Below are 19,542 nucleotides of genomic sequence, written 5' to 3'. Positions count from 1 at the left end.
TGGGATGTCAGGCTGTTTAATGAGATTAGTTTTCCTCTAAAAACAACTTTCTTCTCTAACTTCCTCTCTACTCTCTCACACACACACACACGCGCACATAGGCCAGAGCAGGGGTCAGCAACCTTTACTATCAAAAGAGTCATTTTAGGCAAACATTTGAGCATTGTGATGAAGGTAACACAGTTTATAGTCTAAGTATATAGTATATAAGTCTAATGCAGTGAGGGCCAAAGAGAAAATGTACTTCAGAGTATTAGGGCCACATTGAGGGAAAAAACATCTGAGATTTACAGAATAAAGTCATAATATTACGAGAAAAAAGTCATAACTTTATGATAAAAAAAGTTGTAATATTACGAGAATAAAGTCATTAGTTTATGAGAAAAAAGTCGTAATATTACGAGAATAAAGTCATAACTTTATGAGAAAAAAAGTTGTAATTTTATGAGAATAAAGTCATAACTTTATGAGAAAAAAGTCGTAATATTACGAGAATAAAGTCATAACTTTACGAGAAAAAAAGTTGTAATATTACGAGAATAAAGTCATTAGTTTATGAGAAAAAAGTCGTAATATTACGAGAATAAAGTCATAACTTTACGAGAAAAAAAATTGTAATATTACGAGAATAAAGTCGTAACTTTACGAGAAAAAAAGAAAATAACATGTAAAATTACTAATTTATAATATTATGACTTTATTCTCGTAATATTATAACTTTTTTCATGTAAACTTCTGTTTTTATTCTCGTAATCTCAGATTTATTAGTTTTTTCCCTCAATGTGGCCCTAATAAAAAAATATTTTAGATTTATTTGTATATTTTAAAATGTATTGTAGTATTTTTTATAGGTATCATAAAGCAGCACTGTTTTAGATTTTAGGTGAAGTTATTTGAAATTTTGAGCATGTTCAGCAGGCGTGAAAGGAGCAGAATCCCCCCAAAAGTTGAATTACTACACAAAGCTACTCATTTCTCTGGAAAATTAACAGATTTTTAGATTAATCAGAAGACACATCTTATTTGTATACATTCCTTTAATAACAGATGTTAGGACCTGGACCCTATTTTATTTTTCTGCATCTACTGCAGTCAGAGGCATTCATTTAAATCCAGTGACAGATGAGCCTTCAGTCTCTCTATCTCTGTTTGAACAAACATCACTATGAAGTGTAGTGGTAGCAAATCATCTGTCAAAATCATGTCAGAGAAGAGATGAGGGGTTACAAAAAACTGACATGTTGGTTTTGAAAAAGCTCACTTGTCTGAGTACGAACTGCAAAATCTCCATTAAATTTGTGTGCATGTGTATATTAAAACATATTTAGGCTATATATTAACATATAAGTAGTTGCCTACAGTACGTTGAGTATGTTGAAGCGGACAAAAAATATCCTGTTCATCCTGACGGTATGTCTGGCTGAATGATGTGATAATGCCACTGTTTGAGATAAGAAACTTCATGAGATTTGTTTTCCTATAGGCTCTAAAAACAATTTTCTTCTCTAACTAACATGCTTTCTCTCACGCACACATATACACATAGACTAGACGTACCAAAACTAGAGGTCAAACCAGTTGCAAATGGAAGATAAATTGGCTAAGGGCTAAAAAACAAATCACAAAAGCTCCTCCAGAATTCCATCCAGTATTATGAACATTTTTATCTGATGTGATCTGTGAGGAAAGAGCTGACATGATGTACCACATACTGTTAATTGTTAGGCCTAAATACTTCACAGCAGAAAAATCACACAGCTATCTTGTGTCTCGTATTTAGCACACAACATGGATTTCCAGAAGCTCCTCTTAGACGTAGGGAAGGCCCTGCGTAAGGACGAGGTGAAAGCTTTAGCATTTCTTTGCACTGACCTCCTGGGCCGAAACCCGAACTCAGTGGAGATGGCCAGTGACCTCTTCTCTCGTCTGGCGGATCAAGACCACCTCTCTGCTGAGCGACCATACCTGCTGACTGAGCTTCTTCTCATCATCCAACGCACCCGTCTGATCCGGGACTTCCAGCTCTTTGAACCAGCATCTACAACCGGAAGCCTCATCTCTCCTTACAGGTGGACTGTCTACGTTTTACTGTTTTTAAGTAAATCATTAAGCATGGAAAAAATAAGTAATTAAGTAAAGTAATTTTGAGCTTGTGAAATCATGTGTAGGAATAATTCTGTCTATTGTTGTATATCAATGTTTGTAAAAAAAAACAAAAACTCATTTTGCATGAGAAAGTTTGTGTTGAAAAGATTTGTAGCTGCAGAAACAAATTTGAGAATGTCGGAAACAAATTTGTGCACAAATTAGATCAATGGTGATGTTACACAAAGACTGAGAAAAAAAAATATTTTCTGACATTCCAATCTAATTGATTAATCAAGAAAATAATCAACAAATTAATTGACAATGAAAATAATTGTTGCAGCCCTACATTTAAGATACAATCATGAATTTTGGCCCCTGATTTTACAGCCAAAAGCAGGGCCAAAATAAGGACTTGTAACTTAAATATGAGTGTAAATGTTCAACTTCACTGTTGGAACTTTGAGCGCTGACTTTCACACACAGTTTTCTGCTTTAATCTGTACTGTAATGTACACTAAAACAGTTCTTTTCTTATTATAGTCTTTGTGTAACCTCACTGTATATGTAATTAAGACACATTTTATTTAGACATTCCAAAATCTTTTCAACACACTACAGAACTTGAATTTTTGAGTTTTCTTTTACATGTTTACTAATATACAACAAGAGACTATTTCTGATTATTTCTGAATATAATTTGACAAACTCTTAATCCTAATGACCCTCATTCAAGCCCATAGGTGTCAGCCATGATGTGACTCACTCATTCATGTTAATTACTGTTTCTTAGTCACCATGATTATACATAATAATACAATATAATAAACCTTCTAGAACAATATGATTATTTTTCACAAGCTAAATGCTGGTATATGAATTTATTAAATTACATTAATTATGTGATGCATAGTTACAGCCTTATGTTACAAAGAACTACTGTAGGGCTGCAACTAACGATTCCGCAGATGATTTTCTTGATGATTTTCTTGAGGACATTTTTGATGATTTTCTTGATGATTTTCTTGATTAATCAATTAATTGTTTGTAAAAAAGTCCAGTTTTTTTCTACAACCAACAATCCAAACCCAAATATATTAAATTTACTATAATAAAAGAGTAAGAAACTATATATGAGAGGCTGGAACCACATATTTGTTGGTGCATTTTTGCTTAAAATATGGCTTTAACAATTAAACAATTGTAACAATTGTTACTGATTAATTTTCTCAATGATCAACTAATCAATAATCTTAGTATTTAGCTCTACATAGAAAACGATCTTAATCAGAGGAGTATCCTCACTGCTAAATGACTTCAGAATAGTGACTATAGTGACCTGTTTTACTTACTTTTAATACTTTTTCTGTAACTCCAGGAAGCTGCTCTACGACCTGTCTGAGGACATCACTGATGAAGACTTGAAAAATGTGAAGTTCTTGCTAAACAAAGAGCTTCCACGTAGAAAACTGGAGGACAATGTTGTAAGTGCATCTTCAGAGTGTCAGTGTTTGAAACCCATGAGTTAGATGGTGTTTAGGCAAACAGAAGTAGTTAAACTTACAAATTATATTTTATAAAAAGAACTACAACGTCATGACATGTTCAATTTTTCTCAAAAAGATTATTTTTTTTAAAATAATTTTTTATGTTAATTATATCTGACTGCTATAAAATATGCATCATATTACCTTATGGTAAAATAAAGTGTAAATTTGCTTAACTTTTCAGTCTACACTGGAGGTCTTCCTGGAGATGGAGCACATGGACCTCATCAGTGACACTAATCTACATTTACTGGAGACCATAATTCAGTCAGTCTGTCCCATGCTGAGAGACAAGATCAACCAGTTTAAAGCACTACCGGGTAAGCTACAGTAAAATGATCATTGCAGATGTTAACTTATAACAACAGCAGTGGCGTCACTTGAGGGGACATTGCATTGACTCACATTGGAAGTGGTGGCCTAAAGGTTAGAGAAGCGAGCTTGTGACCGGTAGGTCGCCGGTATATGAGTTATATATTATATAATGAATAAAATAAACAGGGATTTGGACAATTATTATAATTTATTAACGTAAACAACATACAATTAATATACTCTCCTCACACCTACCAGACTCAATTGACAGAAACAGTCATTTTACCTTGCTGATCGTCGTAAAACACACTTCATTCAAACTTGACAGAAACGAAATAAAACTCATCTAAACCGTCTTTGTTAGTCTTTCCACTGTTTCAACAATCATCCACTCTGGTTTGAGACTTTGAAAGAGAGACTGAATAAGTCACATATAAAAAAGGAAGTAACCACCGTGAACAGATGTATGTCCCCACAACATGTGTACACATGAAATGATGTTCATACTGTCCATCTCTCTTGCTGCACATACTGTAATTAATATTTCACTTCCATATAAGTTGAATATTTGCTGATCAATCTGTCTGTAAATCACGTTACTATTGGTTTACTTGTGTCATTTTTAACTGCAGTAGCTCACACCAGTCCTGCAGCTCAAGAAACAGGTCGAGCAAGGTCTATGTCGACCCCTTCTAACCCGGTACGTACCATGATATTATTGCCGCATTGACCTGCAGTGTCACACGCCATGTTACTGATTCTTTCTGCAGTAGTAGTATTTACTTCAACGTGGGTTTTTTTCTGTGTTCATTATCAGGGCCCTCAATCTTTTACTTCTGAGAGGACTTTCTCATGTGAAATTCCAGGTAAAAAGACCTCTTAAGATAATTTTGGATCACGATGTTATAGTATATCTTTATTTCAAATAGTTAAATAAATGAACCATAGAGTGCTTTTTTTTGTATGTATATGTATATCATTCTGTTAGAGTGGGTGTAAATTTATTTTTCAAATAATCAATATCTTAATTGTGAAAGCCCATTTCTAAGTCCACCACCTAACTTTTCTTTTCATTATAAAGTGTTTTTTTTCCACATAGATATGATACAGTGTCTCATAATTATGAGAAAGAATAAACAAAAAAAACCCCTACTTTCTTTACATATTGTATTTTTATATATTACGTATTATAATGCTATACAAATGCTATATTGCACTCACACTGAACATATATTGTATTTTTAGCCATTTTGTTGAGAATATTTATCCAAATTACCCTTTTCCTTCCTTTCAGAGGAATTCAGACCACTGGGCGAGGTGAGAATACGTCAGTTATATGACAAATAAATTGTGAAATTTCTTTGTGTCTTTAATGATGAATTTCCTCTGTGTCCCTCACAGTCTCCCATGAATACTTCCAACACCTCTATGGGTGAGTCTTGCGTTGATGAAATCTTTTAAGTGCAGTGGATGGAGTTATTCTAAATCTTCTTGTATCACTTTCCTAGATGTGCCAAATGTGTTTCCTGGTGGAGATGAATGTGGGGCCCTGTCACTCGGACTGAGTGATTTGAACACTGGAATAAGCAGCGTTAAAAGTAGTAAGTAGTTTCTGTGTCAAGCTGTGGTGAAGCAACATGTCAGATCTTTTAATTACTCAAATATGATTTTTGTCTCTTCATCTATGCCCTAAAATTATTGCCCTTCCACCCTGCGACCGTCCGTCCCATAGTGATGATTGAAGTTTTGGAGTTGCCGTCTCAAGAAAACAAGGCGTCCTCTGAAAAGCAGACGTCTCAGACTACAAACACAAACACTGAGGTATGTGATTTATTATTTCTCTTACAAGTACATGTGTAAGGAGTAATGTGGCACTGTTTTCTTGAGGATTGATTTTACTGTAAAATTTGACTTGTTTTTAAGGCCTTAAATGGTTTAGCACCTTCATACCTCACCGATTGCTTTTCTGAGCATGTTCCAAACCGTTACCTTAGGTCGTCTAGCGCTGGCTTGCTCAATGTACCAAAAATTACTTACAAACAGTACGGTGAAGCAGCCTTCTGTTGTTATGCACCGAAGGTTTGGATTGGAACGAACTCCCATCACAAATAACACAACTTCTGTTAATCACTTTAAGAATATGCTAAAAAAAATATTTTTAATTAATTCCAACTTTTCTAACATCAGTGTTATTATTTAATATTTATTATATATTTCTAATACTTGTTTTATGGTTTTATATCTTAAAATTGTTTTTACCATTATCATCTTGTATTTATTGATAGTACTTTCCTATTTTGTATCTCTTTACGATTATATTATTTTGTTGTTTTGATTGTTATTGATTTGTTTCCCTTGTAAAGCACTTTAAGCTGCATTTTATGTTATGAAAGGTGCTATATAAATAAAATGTATTATTATAATTATAATTATTGTGCTGACTAAAGCTATAGTTTGAATGTGCAAAATTGTGGCAAAAAAAGTACATTATTGTATTACAAGTGCAGGTATTATACTGAATCCTGTCTTGGGTTACTGATTTGTCCTTTTAGGTTTTGGGAACATATCCCATGACTGCAGCGAAGAGAGGTATCTGCTTGATTGTAAACAACAACGACTTCACTAAATCCAAAAAAGTTCTCGGGGAGAGGATGGGGACCATGATGGATGAAGGTATGCTCAATTAATTTTGAAATCTCAAATGAAAGCTGGTTCCATACTGGTGCTCTGTCTGCATTCAGGCAGGTTGCTGCATGTTTGTATTTACATGTATCTGTGTGTCTTCCAGAGTGTCTGCGGAAAGTGTTTACGTGGCTTGGCTTTGAGGTAGTTATACGGAGGGACTGTAAGAGGGAGGACATTCTGTCTGCGTTTCGGGAGCTCGGCAGCGGAGACCACAGTCAGGTGGACTGTCTGGTGTGTTGCGTTCTCAGCCACGGCCAGGAGGGAGTAGTGTACGGCGTGGACGGCCTCACCGTCAAGATTGAAGAGCTGAAGGAACCCGTCAACGGAGTAAAGTGTGCCTCTTTGGCAGAGAAACCCAAGCTGTTTTTCATCCAGGCCTGCCAGGGCACCGGCGCGCAGACGGCCGTCCACATCGAGGCTGATGGTCCTGCACGCAGTCCTGTTTGCAGCGATGCTGTTAGATCTGAGTCCATCCCGTCTGATGCAGACTTCCTGCTGGGAATGGCCACAGTTCCTTCTTTCGTCTCTTACAGAGAGACGAAAAATGGCACGTGGTTTATTCAGTCATTGTGCCGAAACCTTGTCCAGATGGTTCCAAGGTTAGTAAAGCAAAATATCAGATATTGTTGGATGATGGGATTTTTTTCAGTGCTGGAAAGTACAATTATATTTAAGTACAATTTTCATATCCTGACTATTAGTTTCAGTAGTAAATATTGTACTTTTTACTTCATCTATTTGACAGATTTTACATACAAAACATATACATAATACACCTTTCATATATTTGACTATCCAATAGTATGTGAAATAGTTTAAATTAGCTCCACATTGATTAACTACAAAATTAAAGTAACGCTTACATATTAATACATATAAAAAGCTGCTCTAAAAATAAGTTTTAAAAAACAATGAATACAAGGTGTTTTTGCTTATATTAGTAAAAAAAGTCTGCCAATGGAACAAGTGAAAATTCTCTTGGTGAGATTTCTTGAAATAGATGTAATATGTAGGCCTTTCAAGATAAAAAAATATATCTTGAAATTAGCTGGGAAAACTCATTTTGAGCTATATTTCACTAGTATTAGAAAAAGCTGTGTGTCAGAATAAGACTATAATGCTCAAAAGTAATATTTTGTCACTTAATATTGTGTCCTATGTTAAGTGTTATGATATTTTGACTAGTAATTAGACAAATATATCTGGTAATATTTTGCATTATTTTTATTGTGTGTTATTGTGACTTTTACTTGAAGTAAATTATTTGAATATTCATTTTAGTTACTTCTGTGAAGTTGGAGAATAAATCATTTTAAGTGACTTTCATAGTTTTTTAGTTCACTAACTCACATCAACTTTTGTTTTTTTCCCAGTCGCTGTGACCTTGTGTCCATCCTGACAAAAGTGAATGCAGATGTTAGCCAGAAGACGGATTCCTCCGGTGTAAAAAAGCAGATGCCTCAACCAACCTTCTCACTCAGGAAGAAAGTGGTCTTTCCGATCCCCAAGGCCCCTCCTCCCAGCCTGTCGCACCGACGAAAATAATGTTTCGCCTGTTTGATCAACTCACTCATCATATGATCCCTTACACACAAGTGTTTTTGTATTACATTTACTGTCCGCACTTTTAAATATGCTATCCAAATGTGTTTATTTTCATAACAACACCTGAACCAGCTCCATTTGCTGATGAAGAATTGTAAGCATACCTATAATTGATGAAGTTAAATTTGTTTACATTTATTTTTATACCTGGTATGATACATACAGCGTAAACACAAGTTCAACTCCCTTCCTCTGTTTACAGCATCACGTTTTTACATGATGTTTGATGTTGAACTTTAATGTCCTGATTGAACTAATCATGCACAATATATTGATACAGGAGTAAATGCAACAACCAACATCTTTTTATATTGCACTGATGTTATTATCCAGATATTCCTGGTACAGCCACCATTTGTAAGTATATTCTCCCAAATGTGATGGTATTATTGTTGCCATTGTCATTTAATATCACTGTGTACACACAGTTATCACAAATCAGAATCATCAGAAATCTATGAAATTTTGTAAGCAGTTAAAACAGCAATTTTCTATCAATCAAACAATAAATTGTATATAAACTATTTCTATTCATTCTGTTTGTTTATATGCATGTAGTTTGACCCTTTAAAAATATTCTGTCACGGTCTATTACATTCATAACTTGCCAAATCTTCAATGAAGCTCTTCTAAGTGAACACCTTGAAATGACCATATTACCACAAAAATACCACAAAAACACAAAACGTAACATAAGAGGTAAGGGCTGCACCAGGGTCGGCTCTACCCCTTTTGGTGCCCTAGGCAAAATTCGCGTTAGGTTTCAACCCCCCAGAACCCTAGCCCCATAAACCCAACACACATCAAACATACAATGGTTTTAAGACAAAAATTAAGATTTTCTTTCATAAATAACTGTATTGATTATAATATAAATAATATATAATATAAACAATTGGTCAATGATAATGCTGGTTAATAAGTGTTTAGTCAGTTTCACTACTATTTACTCTTCTATTAACAAATAAGTGTAGCTGGGCAGATGAAAAAGTGTGAGAAAGAGAGTTACAGGGGTGAAAAGTGTATTTCTTTCATTCTTTCTCACCTCGATGCAGAAAATGAGAAAGGGCACTCTCTGGCATTATTTGAAATTTTCTTTAACATTTTTTTTTTGTTTGCAACCAGCACCCCCCAGAAGATGGCGCCCTATGCAACCACCTATATGGCTCTAATCTAGTAACATAAAGCCCTCTAGTAACTGTGAGGCAGACACTTAGTTCACTGCAAAAAAGACATTACAGTACCAGTTCTACTTGGGAAAGGAGAAGGAAAAGCTGTGATTAAAAGGAAAGGAGTTGAGATATGGCAGAAAAGATGGGAGGAGGACCAGAAAGGAAGGAGATATTTGAAAATACAAAAGTCGGTCATAACAAAGACGTATAAAGAAAGGAACAGAAGGGAAGAAATCATCATAACAAGACTCAGACTGGATCACGCAGGTCTTAATGGCACGTTGGCTTTAATGGGGAAAAGGAACAGTGACAAGTGTGGGGATTGTGGTGATAAAGAAAATGTGGAGCATATCCTAATTCAATGTAAAAAGTATGAGGCTGAAAGAAAAAGACTACAGGACCAAGTCAGAGAGGAGGGACGGGATTGGGATCTGATGGGGATACTGGGAACAGAGGGTGAGGGGGTTGAAGGCACCAGGAAGGCATTATTAATGTTCTTAACCCTCCTGTTGTCTTCCTGTTGACCGTGCAACTTTTGGTCTGGTTTGACGGTTTATAAAGCATACGGTATAAATTATCACCCAAAATTATCACCCAATTCTATTACACCTTTGTAGCAAATTCATTCCAACTCATTTTCACAAGTTTTACACTTTTCTTTTCGTAATTTATGGTTAATAAACATTATTTGCATGAAATTACACCTAATCTTTGAATAAAAAAAGCAGAAATTACTAATTATTTTGACTATAGTTAGTATCAGAGGAACATAATGTTGAGGGATTATCACAGACAATATTATAAATATTATAATATAAAACATTTTCAATGGCAGCACATAATGACACCTTTTTAGCCAACTGCTTTCCAACTCATTATCACAAGTTTTAAACTTTTTTCTTTTTAATTTATGGTCAATAAACCTAATTTACATGAAATTATACCTAATTTTTGATTGAGAAAACCCCCCAGAAATTATGAATTACTTTCATTCATGTTATTTTGGGGCAGTTAGATGAAAGAAAACCATATTTATGATATAATGAAGTTTGAAAACGGGTCAAATTTCACCCGAGGACAACAGGAAGGTTAAGAGACACAGGATTGGTGGATAGAATTTAAGAGTAGGAGTAAAGAGCAAATGACATGATGTTACACACTCTTGTACAGTAGGTGGCGGTATGCACCTTAAAGTTGGTTGCGATCCGCCAGAAACCGAGAGAAGAAGAGAAGAAGAAGAAGAGGCAGACACTTGGACCTCCTCACCAGCAGGAGGCGGTACACGTGTTTTTAATCTGCACCCCTCTGACGTCATGTTGACTCGCTGGTGACCCGGATGTTGATAGGATATTAAATTCGGTATTTTCCAGGTTACAATGAAGACTTGTTAGCTTTAATCAGGCTTCATATTCTTTAATAATAACAAAACTAGACGCCCAGAAAATATACCAAAGTGGTGTCTGAGATTCACCCTTAATACCGCCTTTAATCAGCCAGCAGAACTAAACATTATAAACATTATAAACAGTATAAACATTATAAACATGTCTCAAGAAGGATATCAACCAGCACCAGCAGCAGCGAACACCAGCGCAGACACGAGGTTTGTTCACTTAATACACCTGTTTAACACATTATATACAATATACCACAACATGTTGACCACATTGAAGTAATAATACATAACATTAGTTCACTATGCTATGATAAAATAAACACTGTGCAGTTTCTCAGGTAGGTTACAGGAGCTAACTGCTAGCTGATTACTCAAAACATCTTGTTGAACAAGGTCTACTGTTATTACTATTCAGCATCATAGCATAAGATAAGATATTCCTTTATTAGTCCTGCAGTGAGGACATGTGCAGTGTACAGCAGCAAAAAAACAAGATGCATCAGATAACACAGTAAACAAAGAGCTAAACAAAGTGTAACAAAATATGAACCATTTAAATAGAAGGAAGTATAAAGATAGGAGCAGTATATACAGTATTGACAATAAACAGACTATTAACAAAATTGCACAAGTGGAAAATGATATTGCACAGTGAGAATGAATGCATGAATGAATGAATGAATGAATGAATGAATGAATGAGATTCCACCTGAAAATATCAGGTTATTTTTAGTTTTTTGGTGTGTAAGTGTAAGTGGTCTACTGGGAGCATTGCTGGTTGTGGTCTACTGGGAGCAGTGCTGGTTGTGGTCTACTGGGAGCAGTGCTGGTTGTGGTCTACTGGGAGCAGTGCTGGTTGTGGTCTACTGGGAGCAGTGCTGGTTGTGGTCTACTGGGAGCAGTGCTGGTTGTGGTCTACTGGGAGCAGTGCTGATTGTGGTCTACTGGGAGCAGTGCTGGTTGTGGTCTACTGGGAGCAGTGCTGGTTGTGGTCTACTGGGAGCAGTGCTGGTTGTGGTCTACTGGGAGCAGTGCTGATTGTGGTCTACTGGGAGCAGTGCTGGTTGTGGTCTACTGGGAGCATTGCTGGTTGTGGAGTCTGACAGCTGCAGGAAGGAAGGACCTGTGATAGTGCTCCTTCACACACTTTGGGTGGAGCAGCTTGTCGCTGAAGGAGCTCTCCAGTGCTGAGATGGTGTCCTGCATGGGGTGGGAGTCATTCTCCATCATGGATGACAGCTTAGCCATCATCCTCCTCCTCTCTCCCACCACCTCCACTGTGCAGAGGGGGCATCCCAGGACAGAGCTGGCCTTCCTGATTACTCTGTCTAGTCTCTTCCTCTCAGCAGCCGAGATGCTGCTGCTCCAGCAGACCACTCCATAAAAAATGGCTTAAAAGGTCTTCAGGATGATTAGTTCTTTACTTTTCTCTTTTTCTGATATTTACTTGTTTTGATGTCTGAATTGGATTGATTATATCATATAACATATGTTTGTTGTTAATTCCCCTCTCAAAATGATTATTTATTTAAAGAGAGGTGTGTTAGTGTGAGCAGGGGTTTTCTGAAAAAAAAAAGCTTTACTTTCAGCAATACTTTCCTAGATAGCAGAAAACTAATTTTAGGCCCATTAGTCCCATTGTCCACCACACAGCAACCACAAACAGATCTCAATTAATTAAACATCAGCTAGTGAGTGTTCAGCCTAAATGTGCAAGAGCAGGAGGACTGGTGCAGAAGCATTTCTGTGGTTAGTAAAGTGTCAGGCTCATATTTCATATGTAATGTAATGAAATTGAATGGTGGATTAGGGCTGGGAGGCATAAAGAATATGAAGCTAAACCATCATAGGTCCATGTAAAGGTATGGATTTTTGCTATCCCGTCGTCTACAATATTTTACTTTTTTAAGTAAATAAAAAATCTTTTTTTATGTTTTTTAGTATTAAAAAACATAAAAGAAAATAGACCATTTTGAATTAAATAACACCATGACAATTGTACAACATAATGACCTGTGTCATATCATATTGAAATTTGCACTGGAAAACGAAATCCTGTCAAATACTGTTAAATCGTCAAAAACTAAGAAAAATACTGTGATAAGATGTTTTGGCCATATCTTCCAACCAGCCCTAATGGTGGTTGCACATTTTGTGATTATATTAAAAGCTTTTATATCAGAAACACCGGATCAAATCAGATTAAATTTGAAATTAACATGATTATTATGCTTTACAGACTAAAGAACCAGACGCTGTGCTTGCTGCTTATATACATGTAAACTGTTTTTCGCCAGCTCCTTCAATGTTTTGTTTACTTGCCATGACATCCCTGTTTTTAACATTAGAGCACTACATTGTGAAAAATTCTCACAAGTCTACAGTATTACAGATATACAAAATATGTGCAGAGAGGACTTGAAAAGGTTAAGACCTTGAGTATTTGTCAGTTTCACAGCAGGACAGCTTTGAGCTCTTGCAAAACGTTTATCAAGTCTGTGACAAAACTGAACATTTAGACAGACTGGACTTCAGTAAGTCATAATAGAAGATGTGCAGCCTACATGTGTGATATGGTGAGCAGTAAAATAGAAAGCTCTGTACAGTAGTGCAATTCAGTACAACAGTCCTGCAATATGTATTACCTCTGTGAATCATCATTTAATTAATTTTTTTATAAGGTTGCAATGGACTGTATTATATTTAAAGATGTTTGTAAAGTTATGTCTACCTCCTTTTACAAGACGCGCATTTCCAAATTCATTACTGGGTTTATTTTGGTCTTAAACGACTAAGATTTATTTAGTCGATTAGTCGTTTTTTATGCTTTTTTCATGCTGAATGACTGAAAACTTATGAGCACATCTCTGGTAAACACAAGATTTAAAGTGGTGCTTTTGTGTGATTCTTTGTTGAGAAACTCAGTTTTACAGATCTGTTGATGAAATCAGCTAATCGATTAGCCGACAAAATCGTATGAGAGTTAGTCGACTAAGATTTCTTTGGTTGAGGACAGACCTAATTACATTGTACAAGAGGTCTCTATCTTTTCTGGTCACTGGGTGTATATTGATAACAAACTGAGACTTTTCGAGGGTCTTGTGATAGTTTCATTAGATGTAATGTGATCAGTGACTCAAACTCAGAGGCTGTTGCAGTATCACGTTATGCAGTAGTTTTTTGTCAGTGAGCCTTAATAAGAAGCTACTTAATGAAGCCATCAATATCTTTGGAAAGATCTATATTTAAAAAAATAATAATTATCTGGCATCTAAATACTGTAAATTGGTTTTGCCGTTTGTATTCGTTGTTTGCGGTCTGATTTGCAGCTCAGATGTATACTGCAGCCATCTAATGGCAACCACCCAGTTAATATGGTCTTGGTTAACTGTTTGTGGATGTTTGTTCAATACAGCTTGAATTCACAAGAATCGCAGAGGATCAACCCCGGAAAGACACCTATACAAGTCCTGCATGAATATGGCACCAAAAGTGGCAACCTCCCTGTGTATGTGATGGAAAAGGCTGAAGGAGAGGCTCACCAGCCCAGCTTCGTCTTCAGTGTGAAAATCGGAGAAGTTAACTGCACAGGTCAGTTACAGTCCCGCCTCCTGCTGCGCTGAGAACTGCCCGTCACTGGATGAAGCCTTTTTATTCGAGGTGAAAATGATATGCTGATAATTCAGAAAGAACACTCCAGCCTGCAACGTATTATTTGTCACTTCTGCTTTGTCATCAGTTGTGTGTGTTGCTGCAGTATACTCTTAAATATATCCTCTATATGCCTTGTTTTTTAAATTAAGGTATCTCACTTCGGTGATGAGTCTTCACAATTGACATCTTCAAACAACAGTATGCTCTTGAAAAGGGACACATTTGTCTCAGTGTTGTTCTATATGTCCTTTCCAGTAGCCTCCAAGGTTGACTTTTATTTTCTGGAATACAAGACACCATATTTTTGTATTTATTTTAGCCATTATGAGTGGCTAAGTGACTTGAGGTTATAGTGTTTTTCTATCTGACTGTAAAATATTATTTGTCATGTATTACATAATCTGTAGTGTTGTGTGTGTGTATGTGTGTGTGCGTGCGTGATTGTATTTTGTTTCAGGTCAAGGTCCTAGTAAAAAGGCTGCTAAACACCAGGCTGCAGAGTCTGCCCTGAATATTCTGCAGATAGACGCTGGAACAATGTGAGTAGAGCTGGAATCATTATTGAAATAAAATTGATTGGCAACAGTTATTTTAATTTCATTTTTTTTAAATTGCATTTTGTTCAAATGTGAATATTTGTATTATATGATAGTGAACTGTTTTTTTTAATTTTATATCAGCTTGGGCTTTGGTAAATTATAATGGTATATTTCAAAACTTTCTGAGATAATTAATTGAGGAAATAATCGGCAGATTAGTCGATAATGAAAATAACCATCAGTGGCAGCCCTAAGTCGAGGATGCCAAAACCTTGTCTCTTGAGGCCCAGACACGCCAAATCGACATCAAAGAACTAACGGCGATGAAGGACACTAGTTGCGTCGCCTCAGATCGCCTGTGTCTTGGCCAAAAATTTGCACTCGAACACACCGCAAAGACGACAGCCGATGGCCAGTTAGCACTGATGTGCGTGAGATGAATTAACTCTCCACACCAGCAGGTGGCGGTAGTCTGTATTCGTCATTCAAAAAAGGAAACAGGAAGACAGAGTACTGCGGATATACAGCTGCTGTTATGATACGTACATGAAATAAAGCGGCGTCTGCCGACCATTTTCACACCACTCTCACTCGCCACATAGCTTCATTCCAGATGGCTATGTCGTTGTGAAAATATCCGTATATTGGAATGATCAGATGAGAAGAGCCTTCTGTGTGTGCCCTCTTGACTTTACTCGTTGGCTTGCTTTCCTCATGTCCATTTCTCTTCTCGTGCGCTGATTTGTTTAAGCTGAACAGCCAATCGGAGGGATTTCTCTCCCCGATGGGCTCCACCAACGATTCAACCTGCTGAATCAGCTGAAAAGCCTCCGACACGGGCAAACTAGAGCCCTCGGTGCGAGACACACCGAAGAAACTAGGCCGACAGACACTCACCGACGGCCCAAAACTTTCCGATGGCTGACCGTTCGCTTGGTGTGTCAGGGCCTTTAATAGAGAGTGGGCAACAACGTCACTGTAGCTTCCAATCCGTGTCCTAAAATACAACAATGCCTTGCGTTGCTCACTGCCGCTCACGTCACGACCCCATTCTCTACCCCTTTTTAGCAATGCGTTCTTGCAGTACATACATGAGACTGTTTATCTGCCAGCTGGCAGTGAGTGTTGAGTGTTGACTTTGATGTAATTCCCAACAGGATTGTTCCTGTGAAGTCTGAGAGCAACGGTGTTGTAGCAGAAACAAACAATCATCCCAACTCAGTGGGGATACTGCAGGTGTGTAAATCATGTGTGTTGCACGTGTCTTGTCTGTTTAATTGTTTATGAGCAAATCTTTGAAGATTTTCCGATTGAAGAGTAAAAAACACAAGTAGGGAAAGCTTTATATATTTATTTTCTTCCACATATTAAAAATTGGGTGCGTTTACTAAACTGTAATTGAGAGTGGCGTGTAGTAATAGAAATATATCCTTTTATCATATGCACAATAAGTGTTCTGAAATAAAGTACTAACTCTGTTTGTCTTTGTCCTCGTTACTTTCTCTTATTTTTCATTACAGGAGTTAGCATTGCAGAGAGGATGGCGTCTTCCCGAGTACACAGTTTTAATGGAGGCTGGTCCGCCACACAAGAGAGAATTCACTGTTACTTGTCGAATGGAGTCCCTGTCAGAGAAAGGTAGAGTGTTTTTGAGACGTTCATGTAAAATCTTTTAAACAGCTTTGTGTTGTTGTTCATCCTGTTCTTAATCTCTCTTGTCTCGTGTTTCGACAGCTTTAGGAAATTCAAAAAAGGCGGCAAAAAAGGCAGCTGCAGAGAAAATGGTGTCAAAGCTTCAAAGTCTATCAGGCTGTTCTGAAATCACATGGGTACGCCAAATATTTCTCTCCTTCGTGAAGTGACCACTGGACGCAGTTGCAACATTTCTTAGTTCACCTTCTTAAAGTTAAAAGTCTTTAAATTGTGTCATGTTTTTTGTGTTACTTACTTTTTTTTTTATTTTAAATTTTTCAGACTCCTAAACCAAGCGTCCGATTTGAGAACTTGAGGAACTCATCATCGGAGAGTATATCTTTACTGAGAAGAAACCCGCTGAGCATTCCCAACACAGATTATATTCAGATGATGTTGGAGCTGTCCAAGGAGCAGGGCTTTGAGGTCACATACTTCGATATTGGTAAGAAAACACACACTGCACTAGTGTTGCTTGGGTTGCTAAGATACAGGGTGCTTTCCTTCTCTCGATTGGGTCAGCTTAAAAGGAAAACCCCTGGTGCCATATGACTGACATATGACATATTCCAATACTGATTCATCACTGATTAGAGATGATAGAAAAAAAACACCAGTAGCCAGTTAAAATGAATCTATTACTGAAATAACAAAAGAGATGTGAGGGATTAATAAAACCAGCTATAAATACTTTAAATGATATCTATAATTTGTTTTTAAAAAGCTGCAGGTACTGTCTTTTTCAGGCTCAGGCTGATATTGTAGGACTCATTTTAACCACAGCTGTGGAGAACAAATGTTCGGACAGTCTTTCTCTTTTTTTCCCCAAATGACCCAAGTTGCACTTGGAACAGAGCAAGAAGAAACAAACATGATTGTTTTAGGGCGCTTTCACAAGCTATATTCTGTTTGGCTCGTCTGAATCATAGTGAATTTGATACTTTTGGTTTGTTTTCTATTAAGTCTGGTTCGGTTTCACAGTGCACAAATTAAAGCGTAATGTGACGCAGCGGCTGTAGGAAATGTTGAGTTTTGCATTAGCAGTAACTTATTACAGCTCTGATAGGGCTGTAGATCAGTGAACAGGGAACACTGTGGATGATATCAATGAGATAAAATGTCAGTGTTGTTGGATTACATGCCACTAACAATGAAAACTACTATACAAGAGATAATTACGGACTATAAATACATTGTCCAGCTTTGTTGTCCATTTTGCTAGCCGTTAATTGTATTTCTGTGTAAGTAAACAAGAGTCAAATTCCCTGTATGTGCACATGCACTTGGCAATTGAATCAGATTCTGATAAATAGTATCAAAAATGTGGTTTGAAACATCCTCCATGATGGCAGATCTCGATCGATCATCTGGTCTGGAGGACGGGAAGAATCATAATTAGCTGAATGGAAAGCACCCAAAGAGAACACTGTATTGTACATTTTGTCGTCCGTGTCATGTTGTAAAGTGTGCTGCTGTATTTTGCAGATGAGCTGACGGTGAACGGCCAGTACCAGTGCCTGGCGGAGCTGTCCACCTCCCCGGTCACCGTGTGCCACGGCACCGGCATTTCCTGTAGCAACGCTCACAACGACGCAGCACACAGCGCCCTCCAGTACATCAAGATCATGGCCTCCACCAAGTAAAACCAGCATCTGCCTCACCTGTCTTGTCACATTATATCAGCTGATGTGCAGTCATGATGAGGCTGTCGGTCGTTCCTCCCACTAATCTTCCTGCCAGTGGACGATATGAGGTCAAGGTATATTTTTATAATTATCACAAAGCAGATGCAACAATAACTCAACGTACATTGACTTGAATCAGGCAACTATAGAGCAGTATTTGTGAGGTGACTCAATATTAACAATCAACTATAAATGAAATGTTGTCTTCAGGTTGTTAGATTACCATCATGTTTTACTTGAGATGTACTGTATTTAAGCAAATGTACATGTGTAAATGAGATAGGAACAGTGAATAATATGAAGCACTTCCACATTACCTTTTTACATGTTTAGTTTAAACTGTATTTATCCACTTGTTTTGTGTTTTAATGGGAATGTTTGCCTCCTTTTTTAGTCAGGATGCAGATGTTTTTAGGTTCCAGTTGTCCTAATTTATTCTTTTTATTCCAGTTTCCCCCCCTGTAGCAATATATTGAGCTGTATTGAGCCAATAGATGATCTTAAACTTTTGATTTGCTTCAGCCTTTCTGTTAAACTCTATAATGAAAGTGAATTGTAAAAGAGAGATTATTTTGACTTGTTATATTTGAAAGGATGGTCTGCATTTTGATCCACAGATAGGTCCAATTAGTTTTTTTTCCCTACTTGCAATCTCCCATCTGTCCGTAAGCAATCTACAGTACAACCCCTGCCGTCTGTATCTGGTTAATTCATATTCCCATCATGCTGGTTTGTTGCCATTTTTTTTGCAGTGTGCCTCATAGTATCGTGTGATATATTTAATACATTTACTGACTGCTGTTCTCTGCTGTATGAATGGATCCATGGTGGAGAGCAGCAACAACAACAACGTGTATGAATCCTGAAAATAAACCCAAACACTAAATGTTAACAAGTGTCCGTTTTCTGTTAACAGTCGTACAAATAGACGGTATGGAGAGAACAGATTGCGGCGGGGCCTTCAGGAGCCGTGTGCAGCGTTGTATTGAATGAAACGTCTCTCGTGGGAGTTGACCACTTGACGGCCATCAATTTATGAGGCTGCACGTCTCGCTGTATTGGTACAAAGGCAATTACACCAGGGCCTGTGCACTGAGGCAATCATTCACTCTTGATTTGTGTGGTTTAATAACTGAGACAAGAAGGTCGATCGTACAAACGGATGCT

General features: G+C 37.1%; 2 protein-coding genes across 2 annotated transcripts in view; both read left to right on the top strand.

Moving 5' to 3' along the window:
* Nucleotides 1-8,761, top strand: part of casp10 (caspase 10, apoptosis-related cysteine peptidase) — an 8,911-nt gene extending 150 nt beyond the window's left edge. Inside the window, exons 2-13 of the mRNA XM_037790337.1 lie at nt 1,781-2,069; nt 3,464-3,569; nt 3,817-3,952; nt 4,580-4,647; nt 4,765-4,813; nt 5,242-5,264; nt 5,349-5,379; nt 5,456-5,548; nt 5,680-5,768; nt 6,500-6,620; nt 6,736-7,231; nt 8,006-8,761. Of these exons, the coding sequence (XP_037646265.1) occupies nt 1,789-2,069; nt 3,464-3,569; nt 3,817-3,952; nt 4,580-4,647; nt 4,765-4,813; nt 5,242-5,264; nt 5,349-5,379; nt 5,456-5,548; nt 5,680-5,768; nt 6,500-6,620; nt 6,736-7,231; nt 8,006-8,177 (1,665 nt within the window). The 5' untranslated portion in view covers nt 1,781-1,788 and the 3' untranslated portion in view covers nt 8,178-8,761. The remainder of the gene's footprint in view (nt 1-1,780; nt 2,070-3,463; nt 3,570-3,816; nt 3,953-4,579; nt 4,648-4,764; nt 4,814-5,241; nt 5,265-5,348; nt 5,380-5,455; nt 5,549-5,679; nt 5,769-6,499; nt 6,621-6,735; nt 7,232-8,005) is intronic.
* A 1,906-nt stretch (nt 8,762-10,667) lies between these two features.
* On the top strand, nt 10,668-19,267 carry prkra (protein kinase, interferon-inducible double stranded RNA dependent activator). Its single transcript, XM_037790338.1, has 8 exons — nt 10,668-11,012; nt 14,221-14,396; nt 14,917-14,998; nt 16,156-16,234; nt 16,519-16,636; nt 16,733-16,827; nt 16,973-17,135; nt 18,176-19,267. The coding sequence occupies exons 1-8, from the start codon at nt 10,954-10,956 to the stop codon at nt 18,331-18,333; spliced, it is 930 nt and encodes a 309-aa protein (XP_037646266.1). The 5' UTR covers nt 10,668-10,953; the 3' UTR covers nt 18,334-19,267.
* The last annotated feature ends 275 nt before the right edge of the window (nt 19,268-19,542 follow it).

The sequence above is a fragment of the Sebastes umbrosus genome, chromosome 13 (genome assembly GCF_015220745.1).
Source record: "Sebastes umbrosus isolate fSebUmb1 chromosome 13, fSebUmb1.pri, whole genome shotgun sequence".
NCBI lineage: Eukaryota > Metazoa > Chordata > Actinopteri > Perciformes > Sebastidae > Sebastes > Sebastes umbrosus.
The sequence above is the reverse complement of the archived record's forward strand: the minus strand, read 5'-3'. Positions and strand labels throughout refer to the sequence as shown.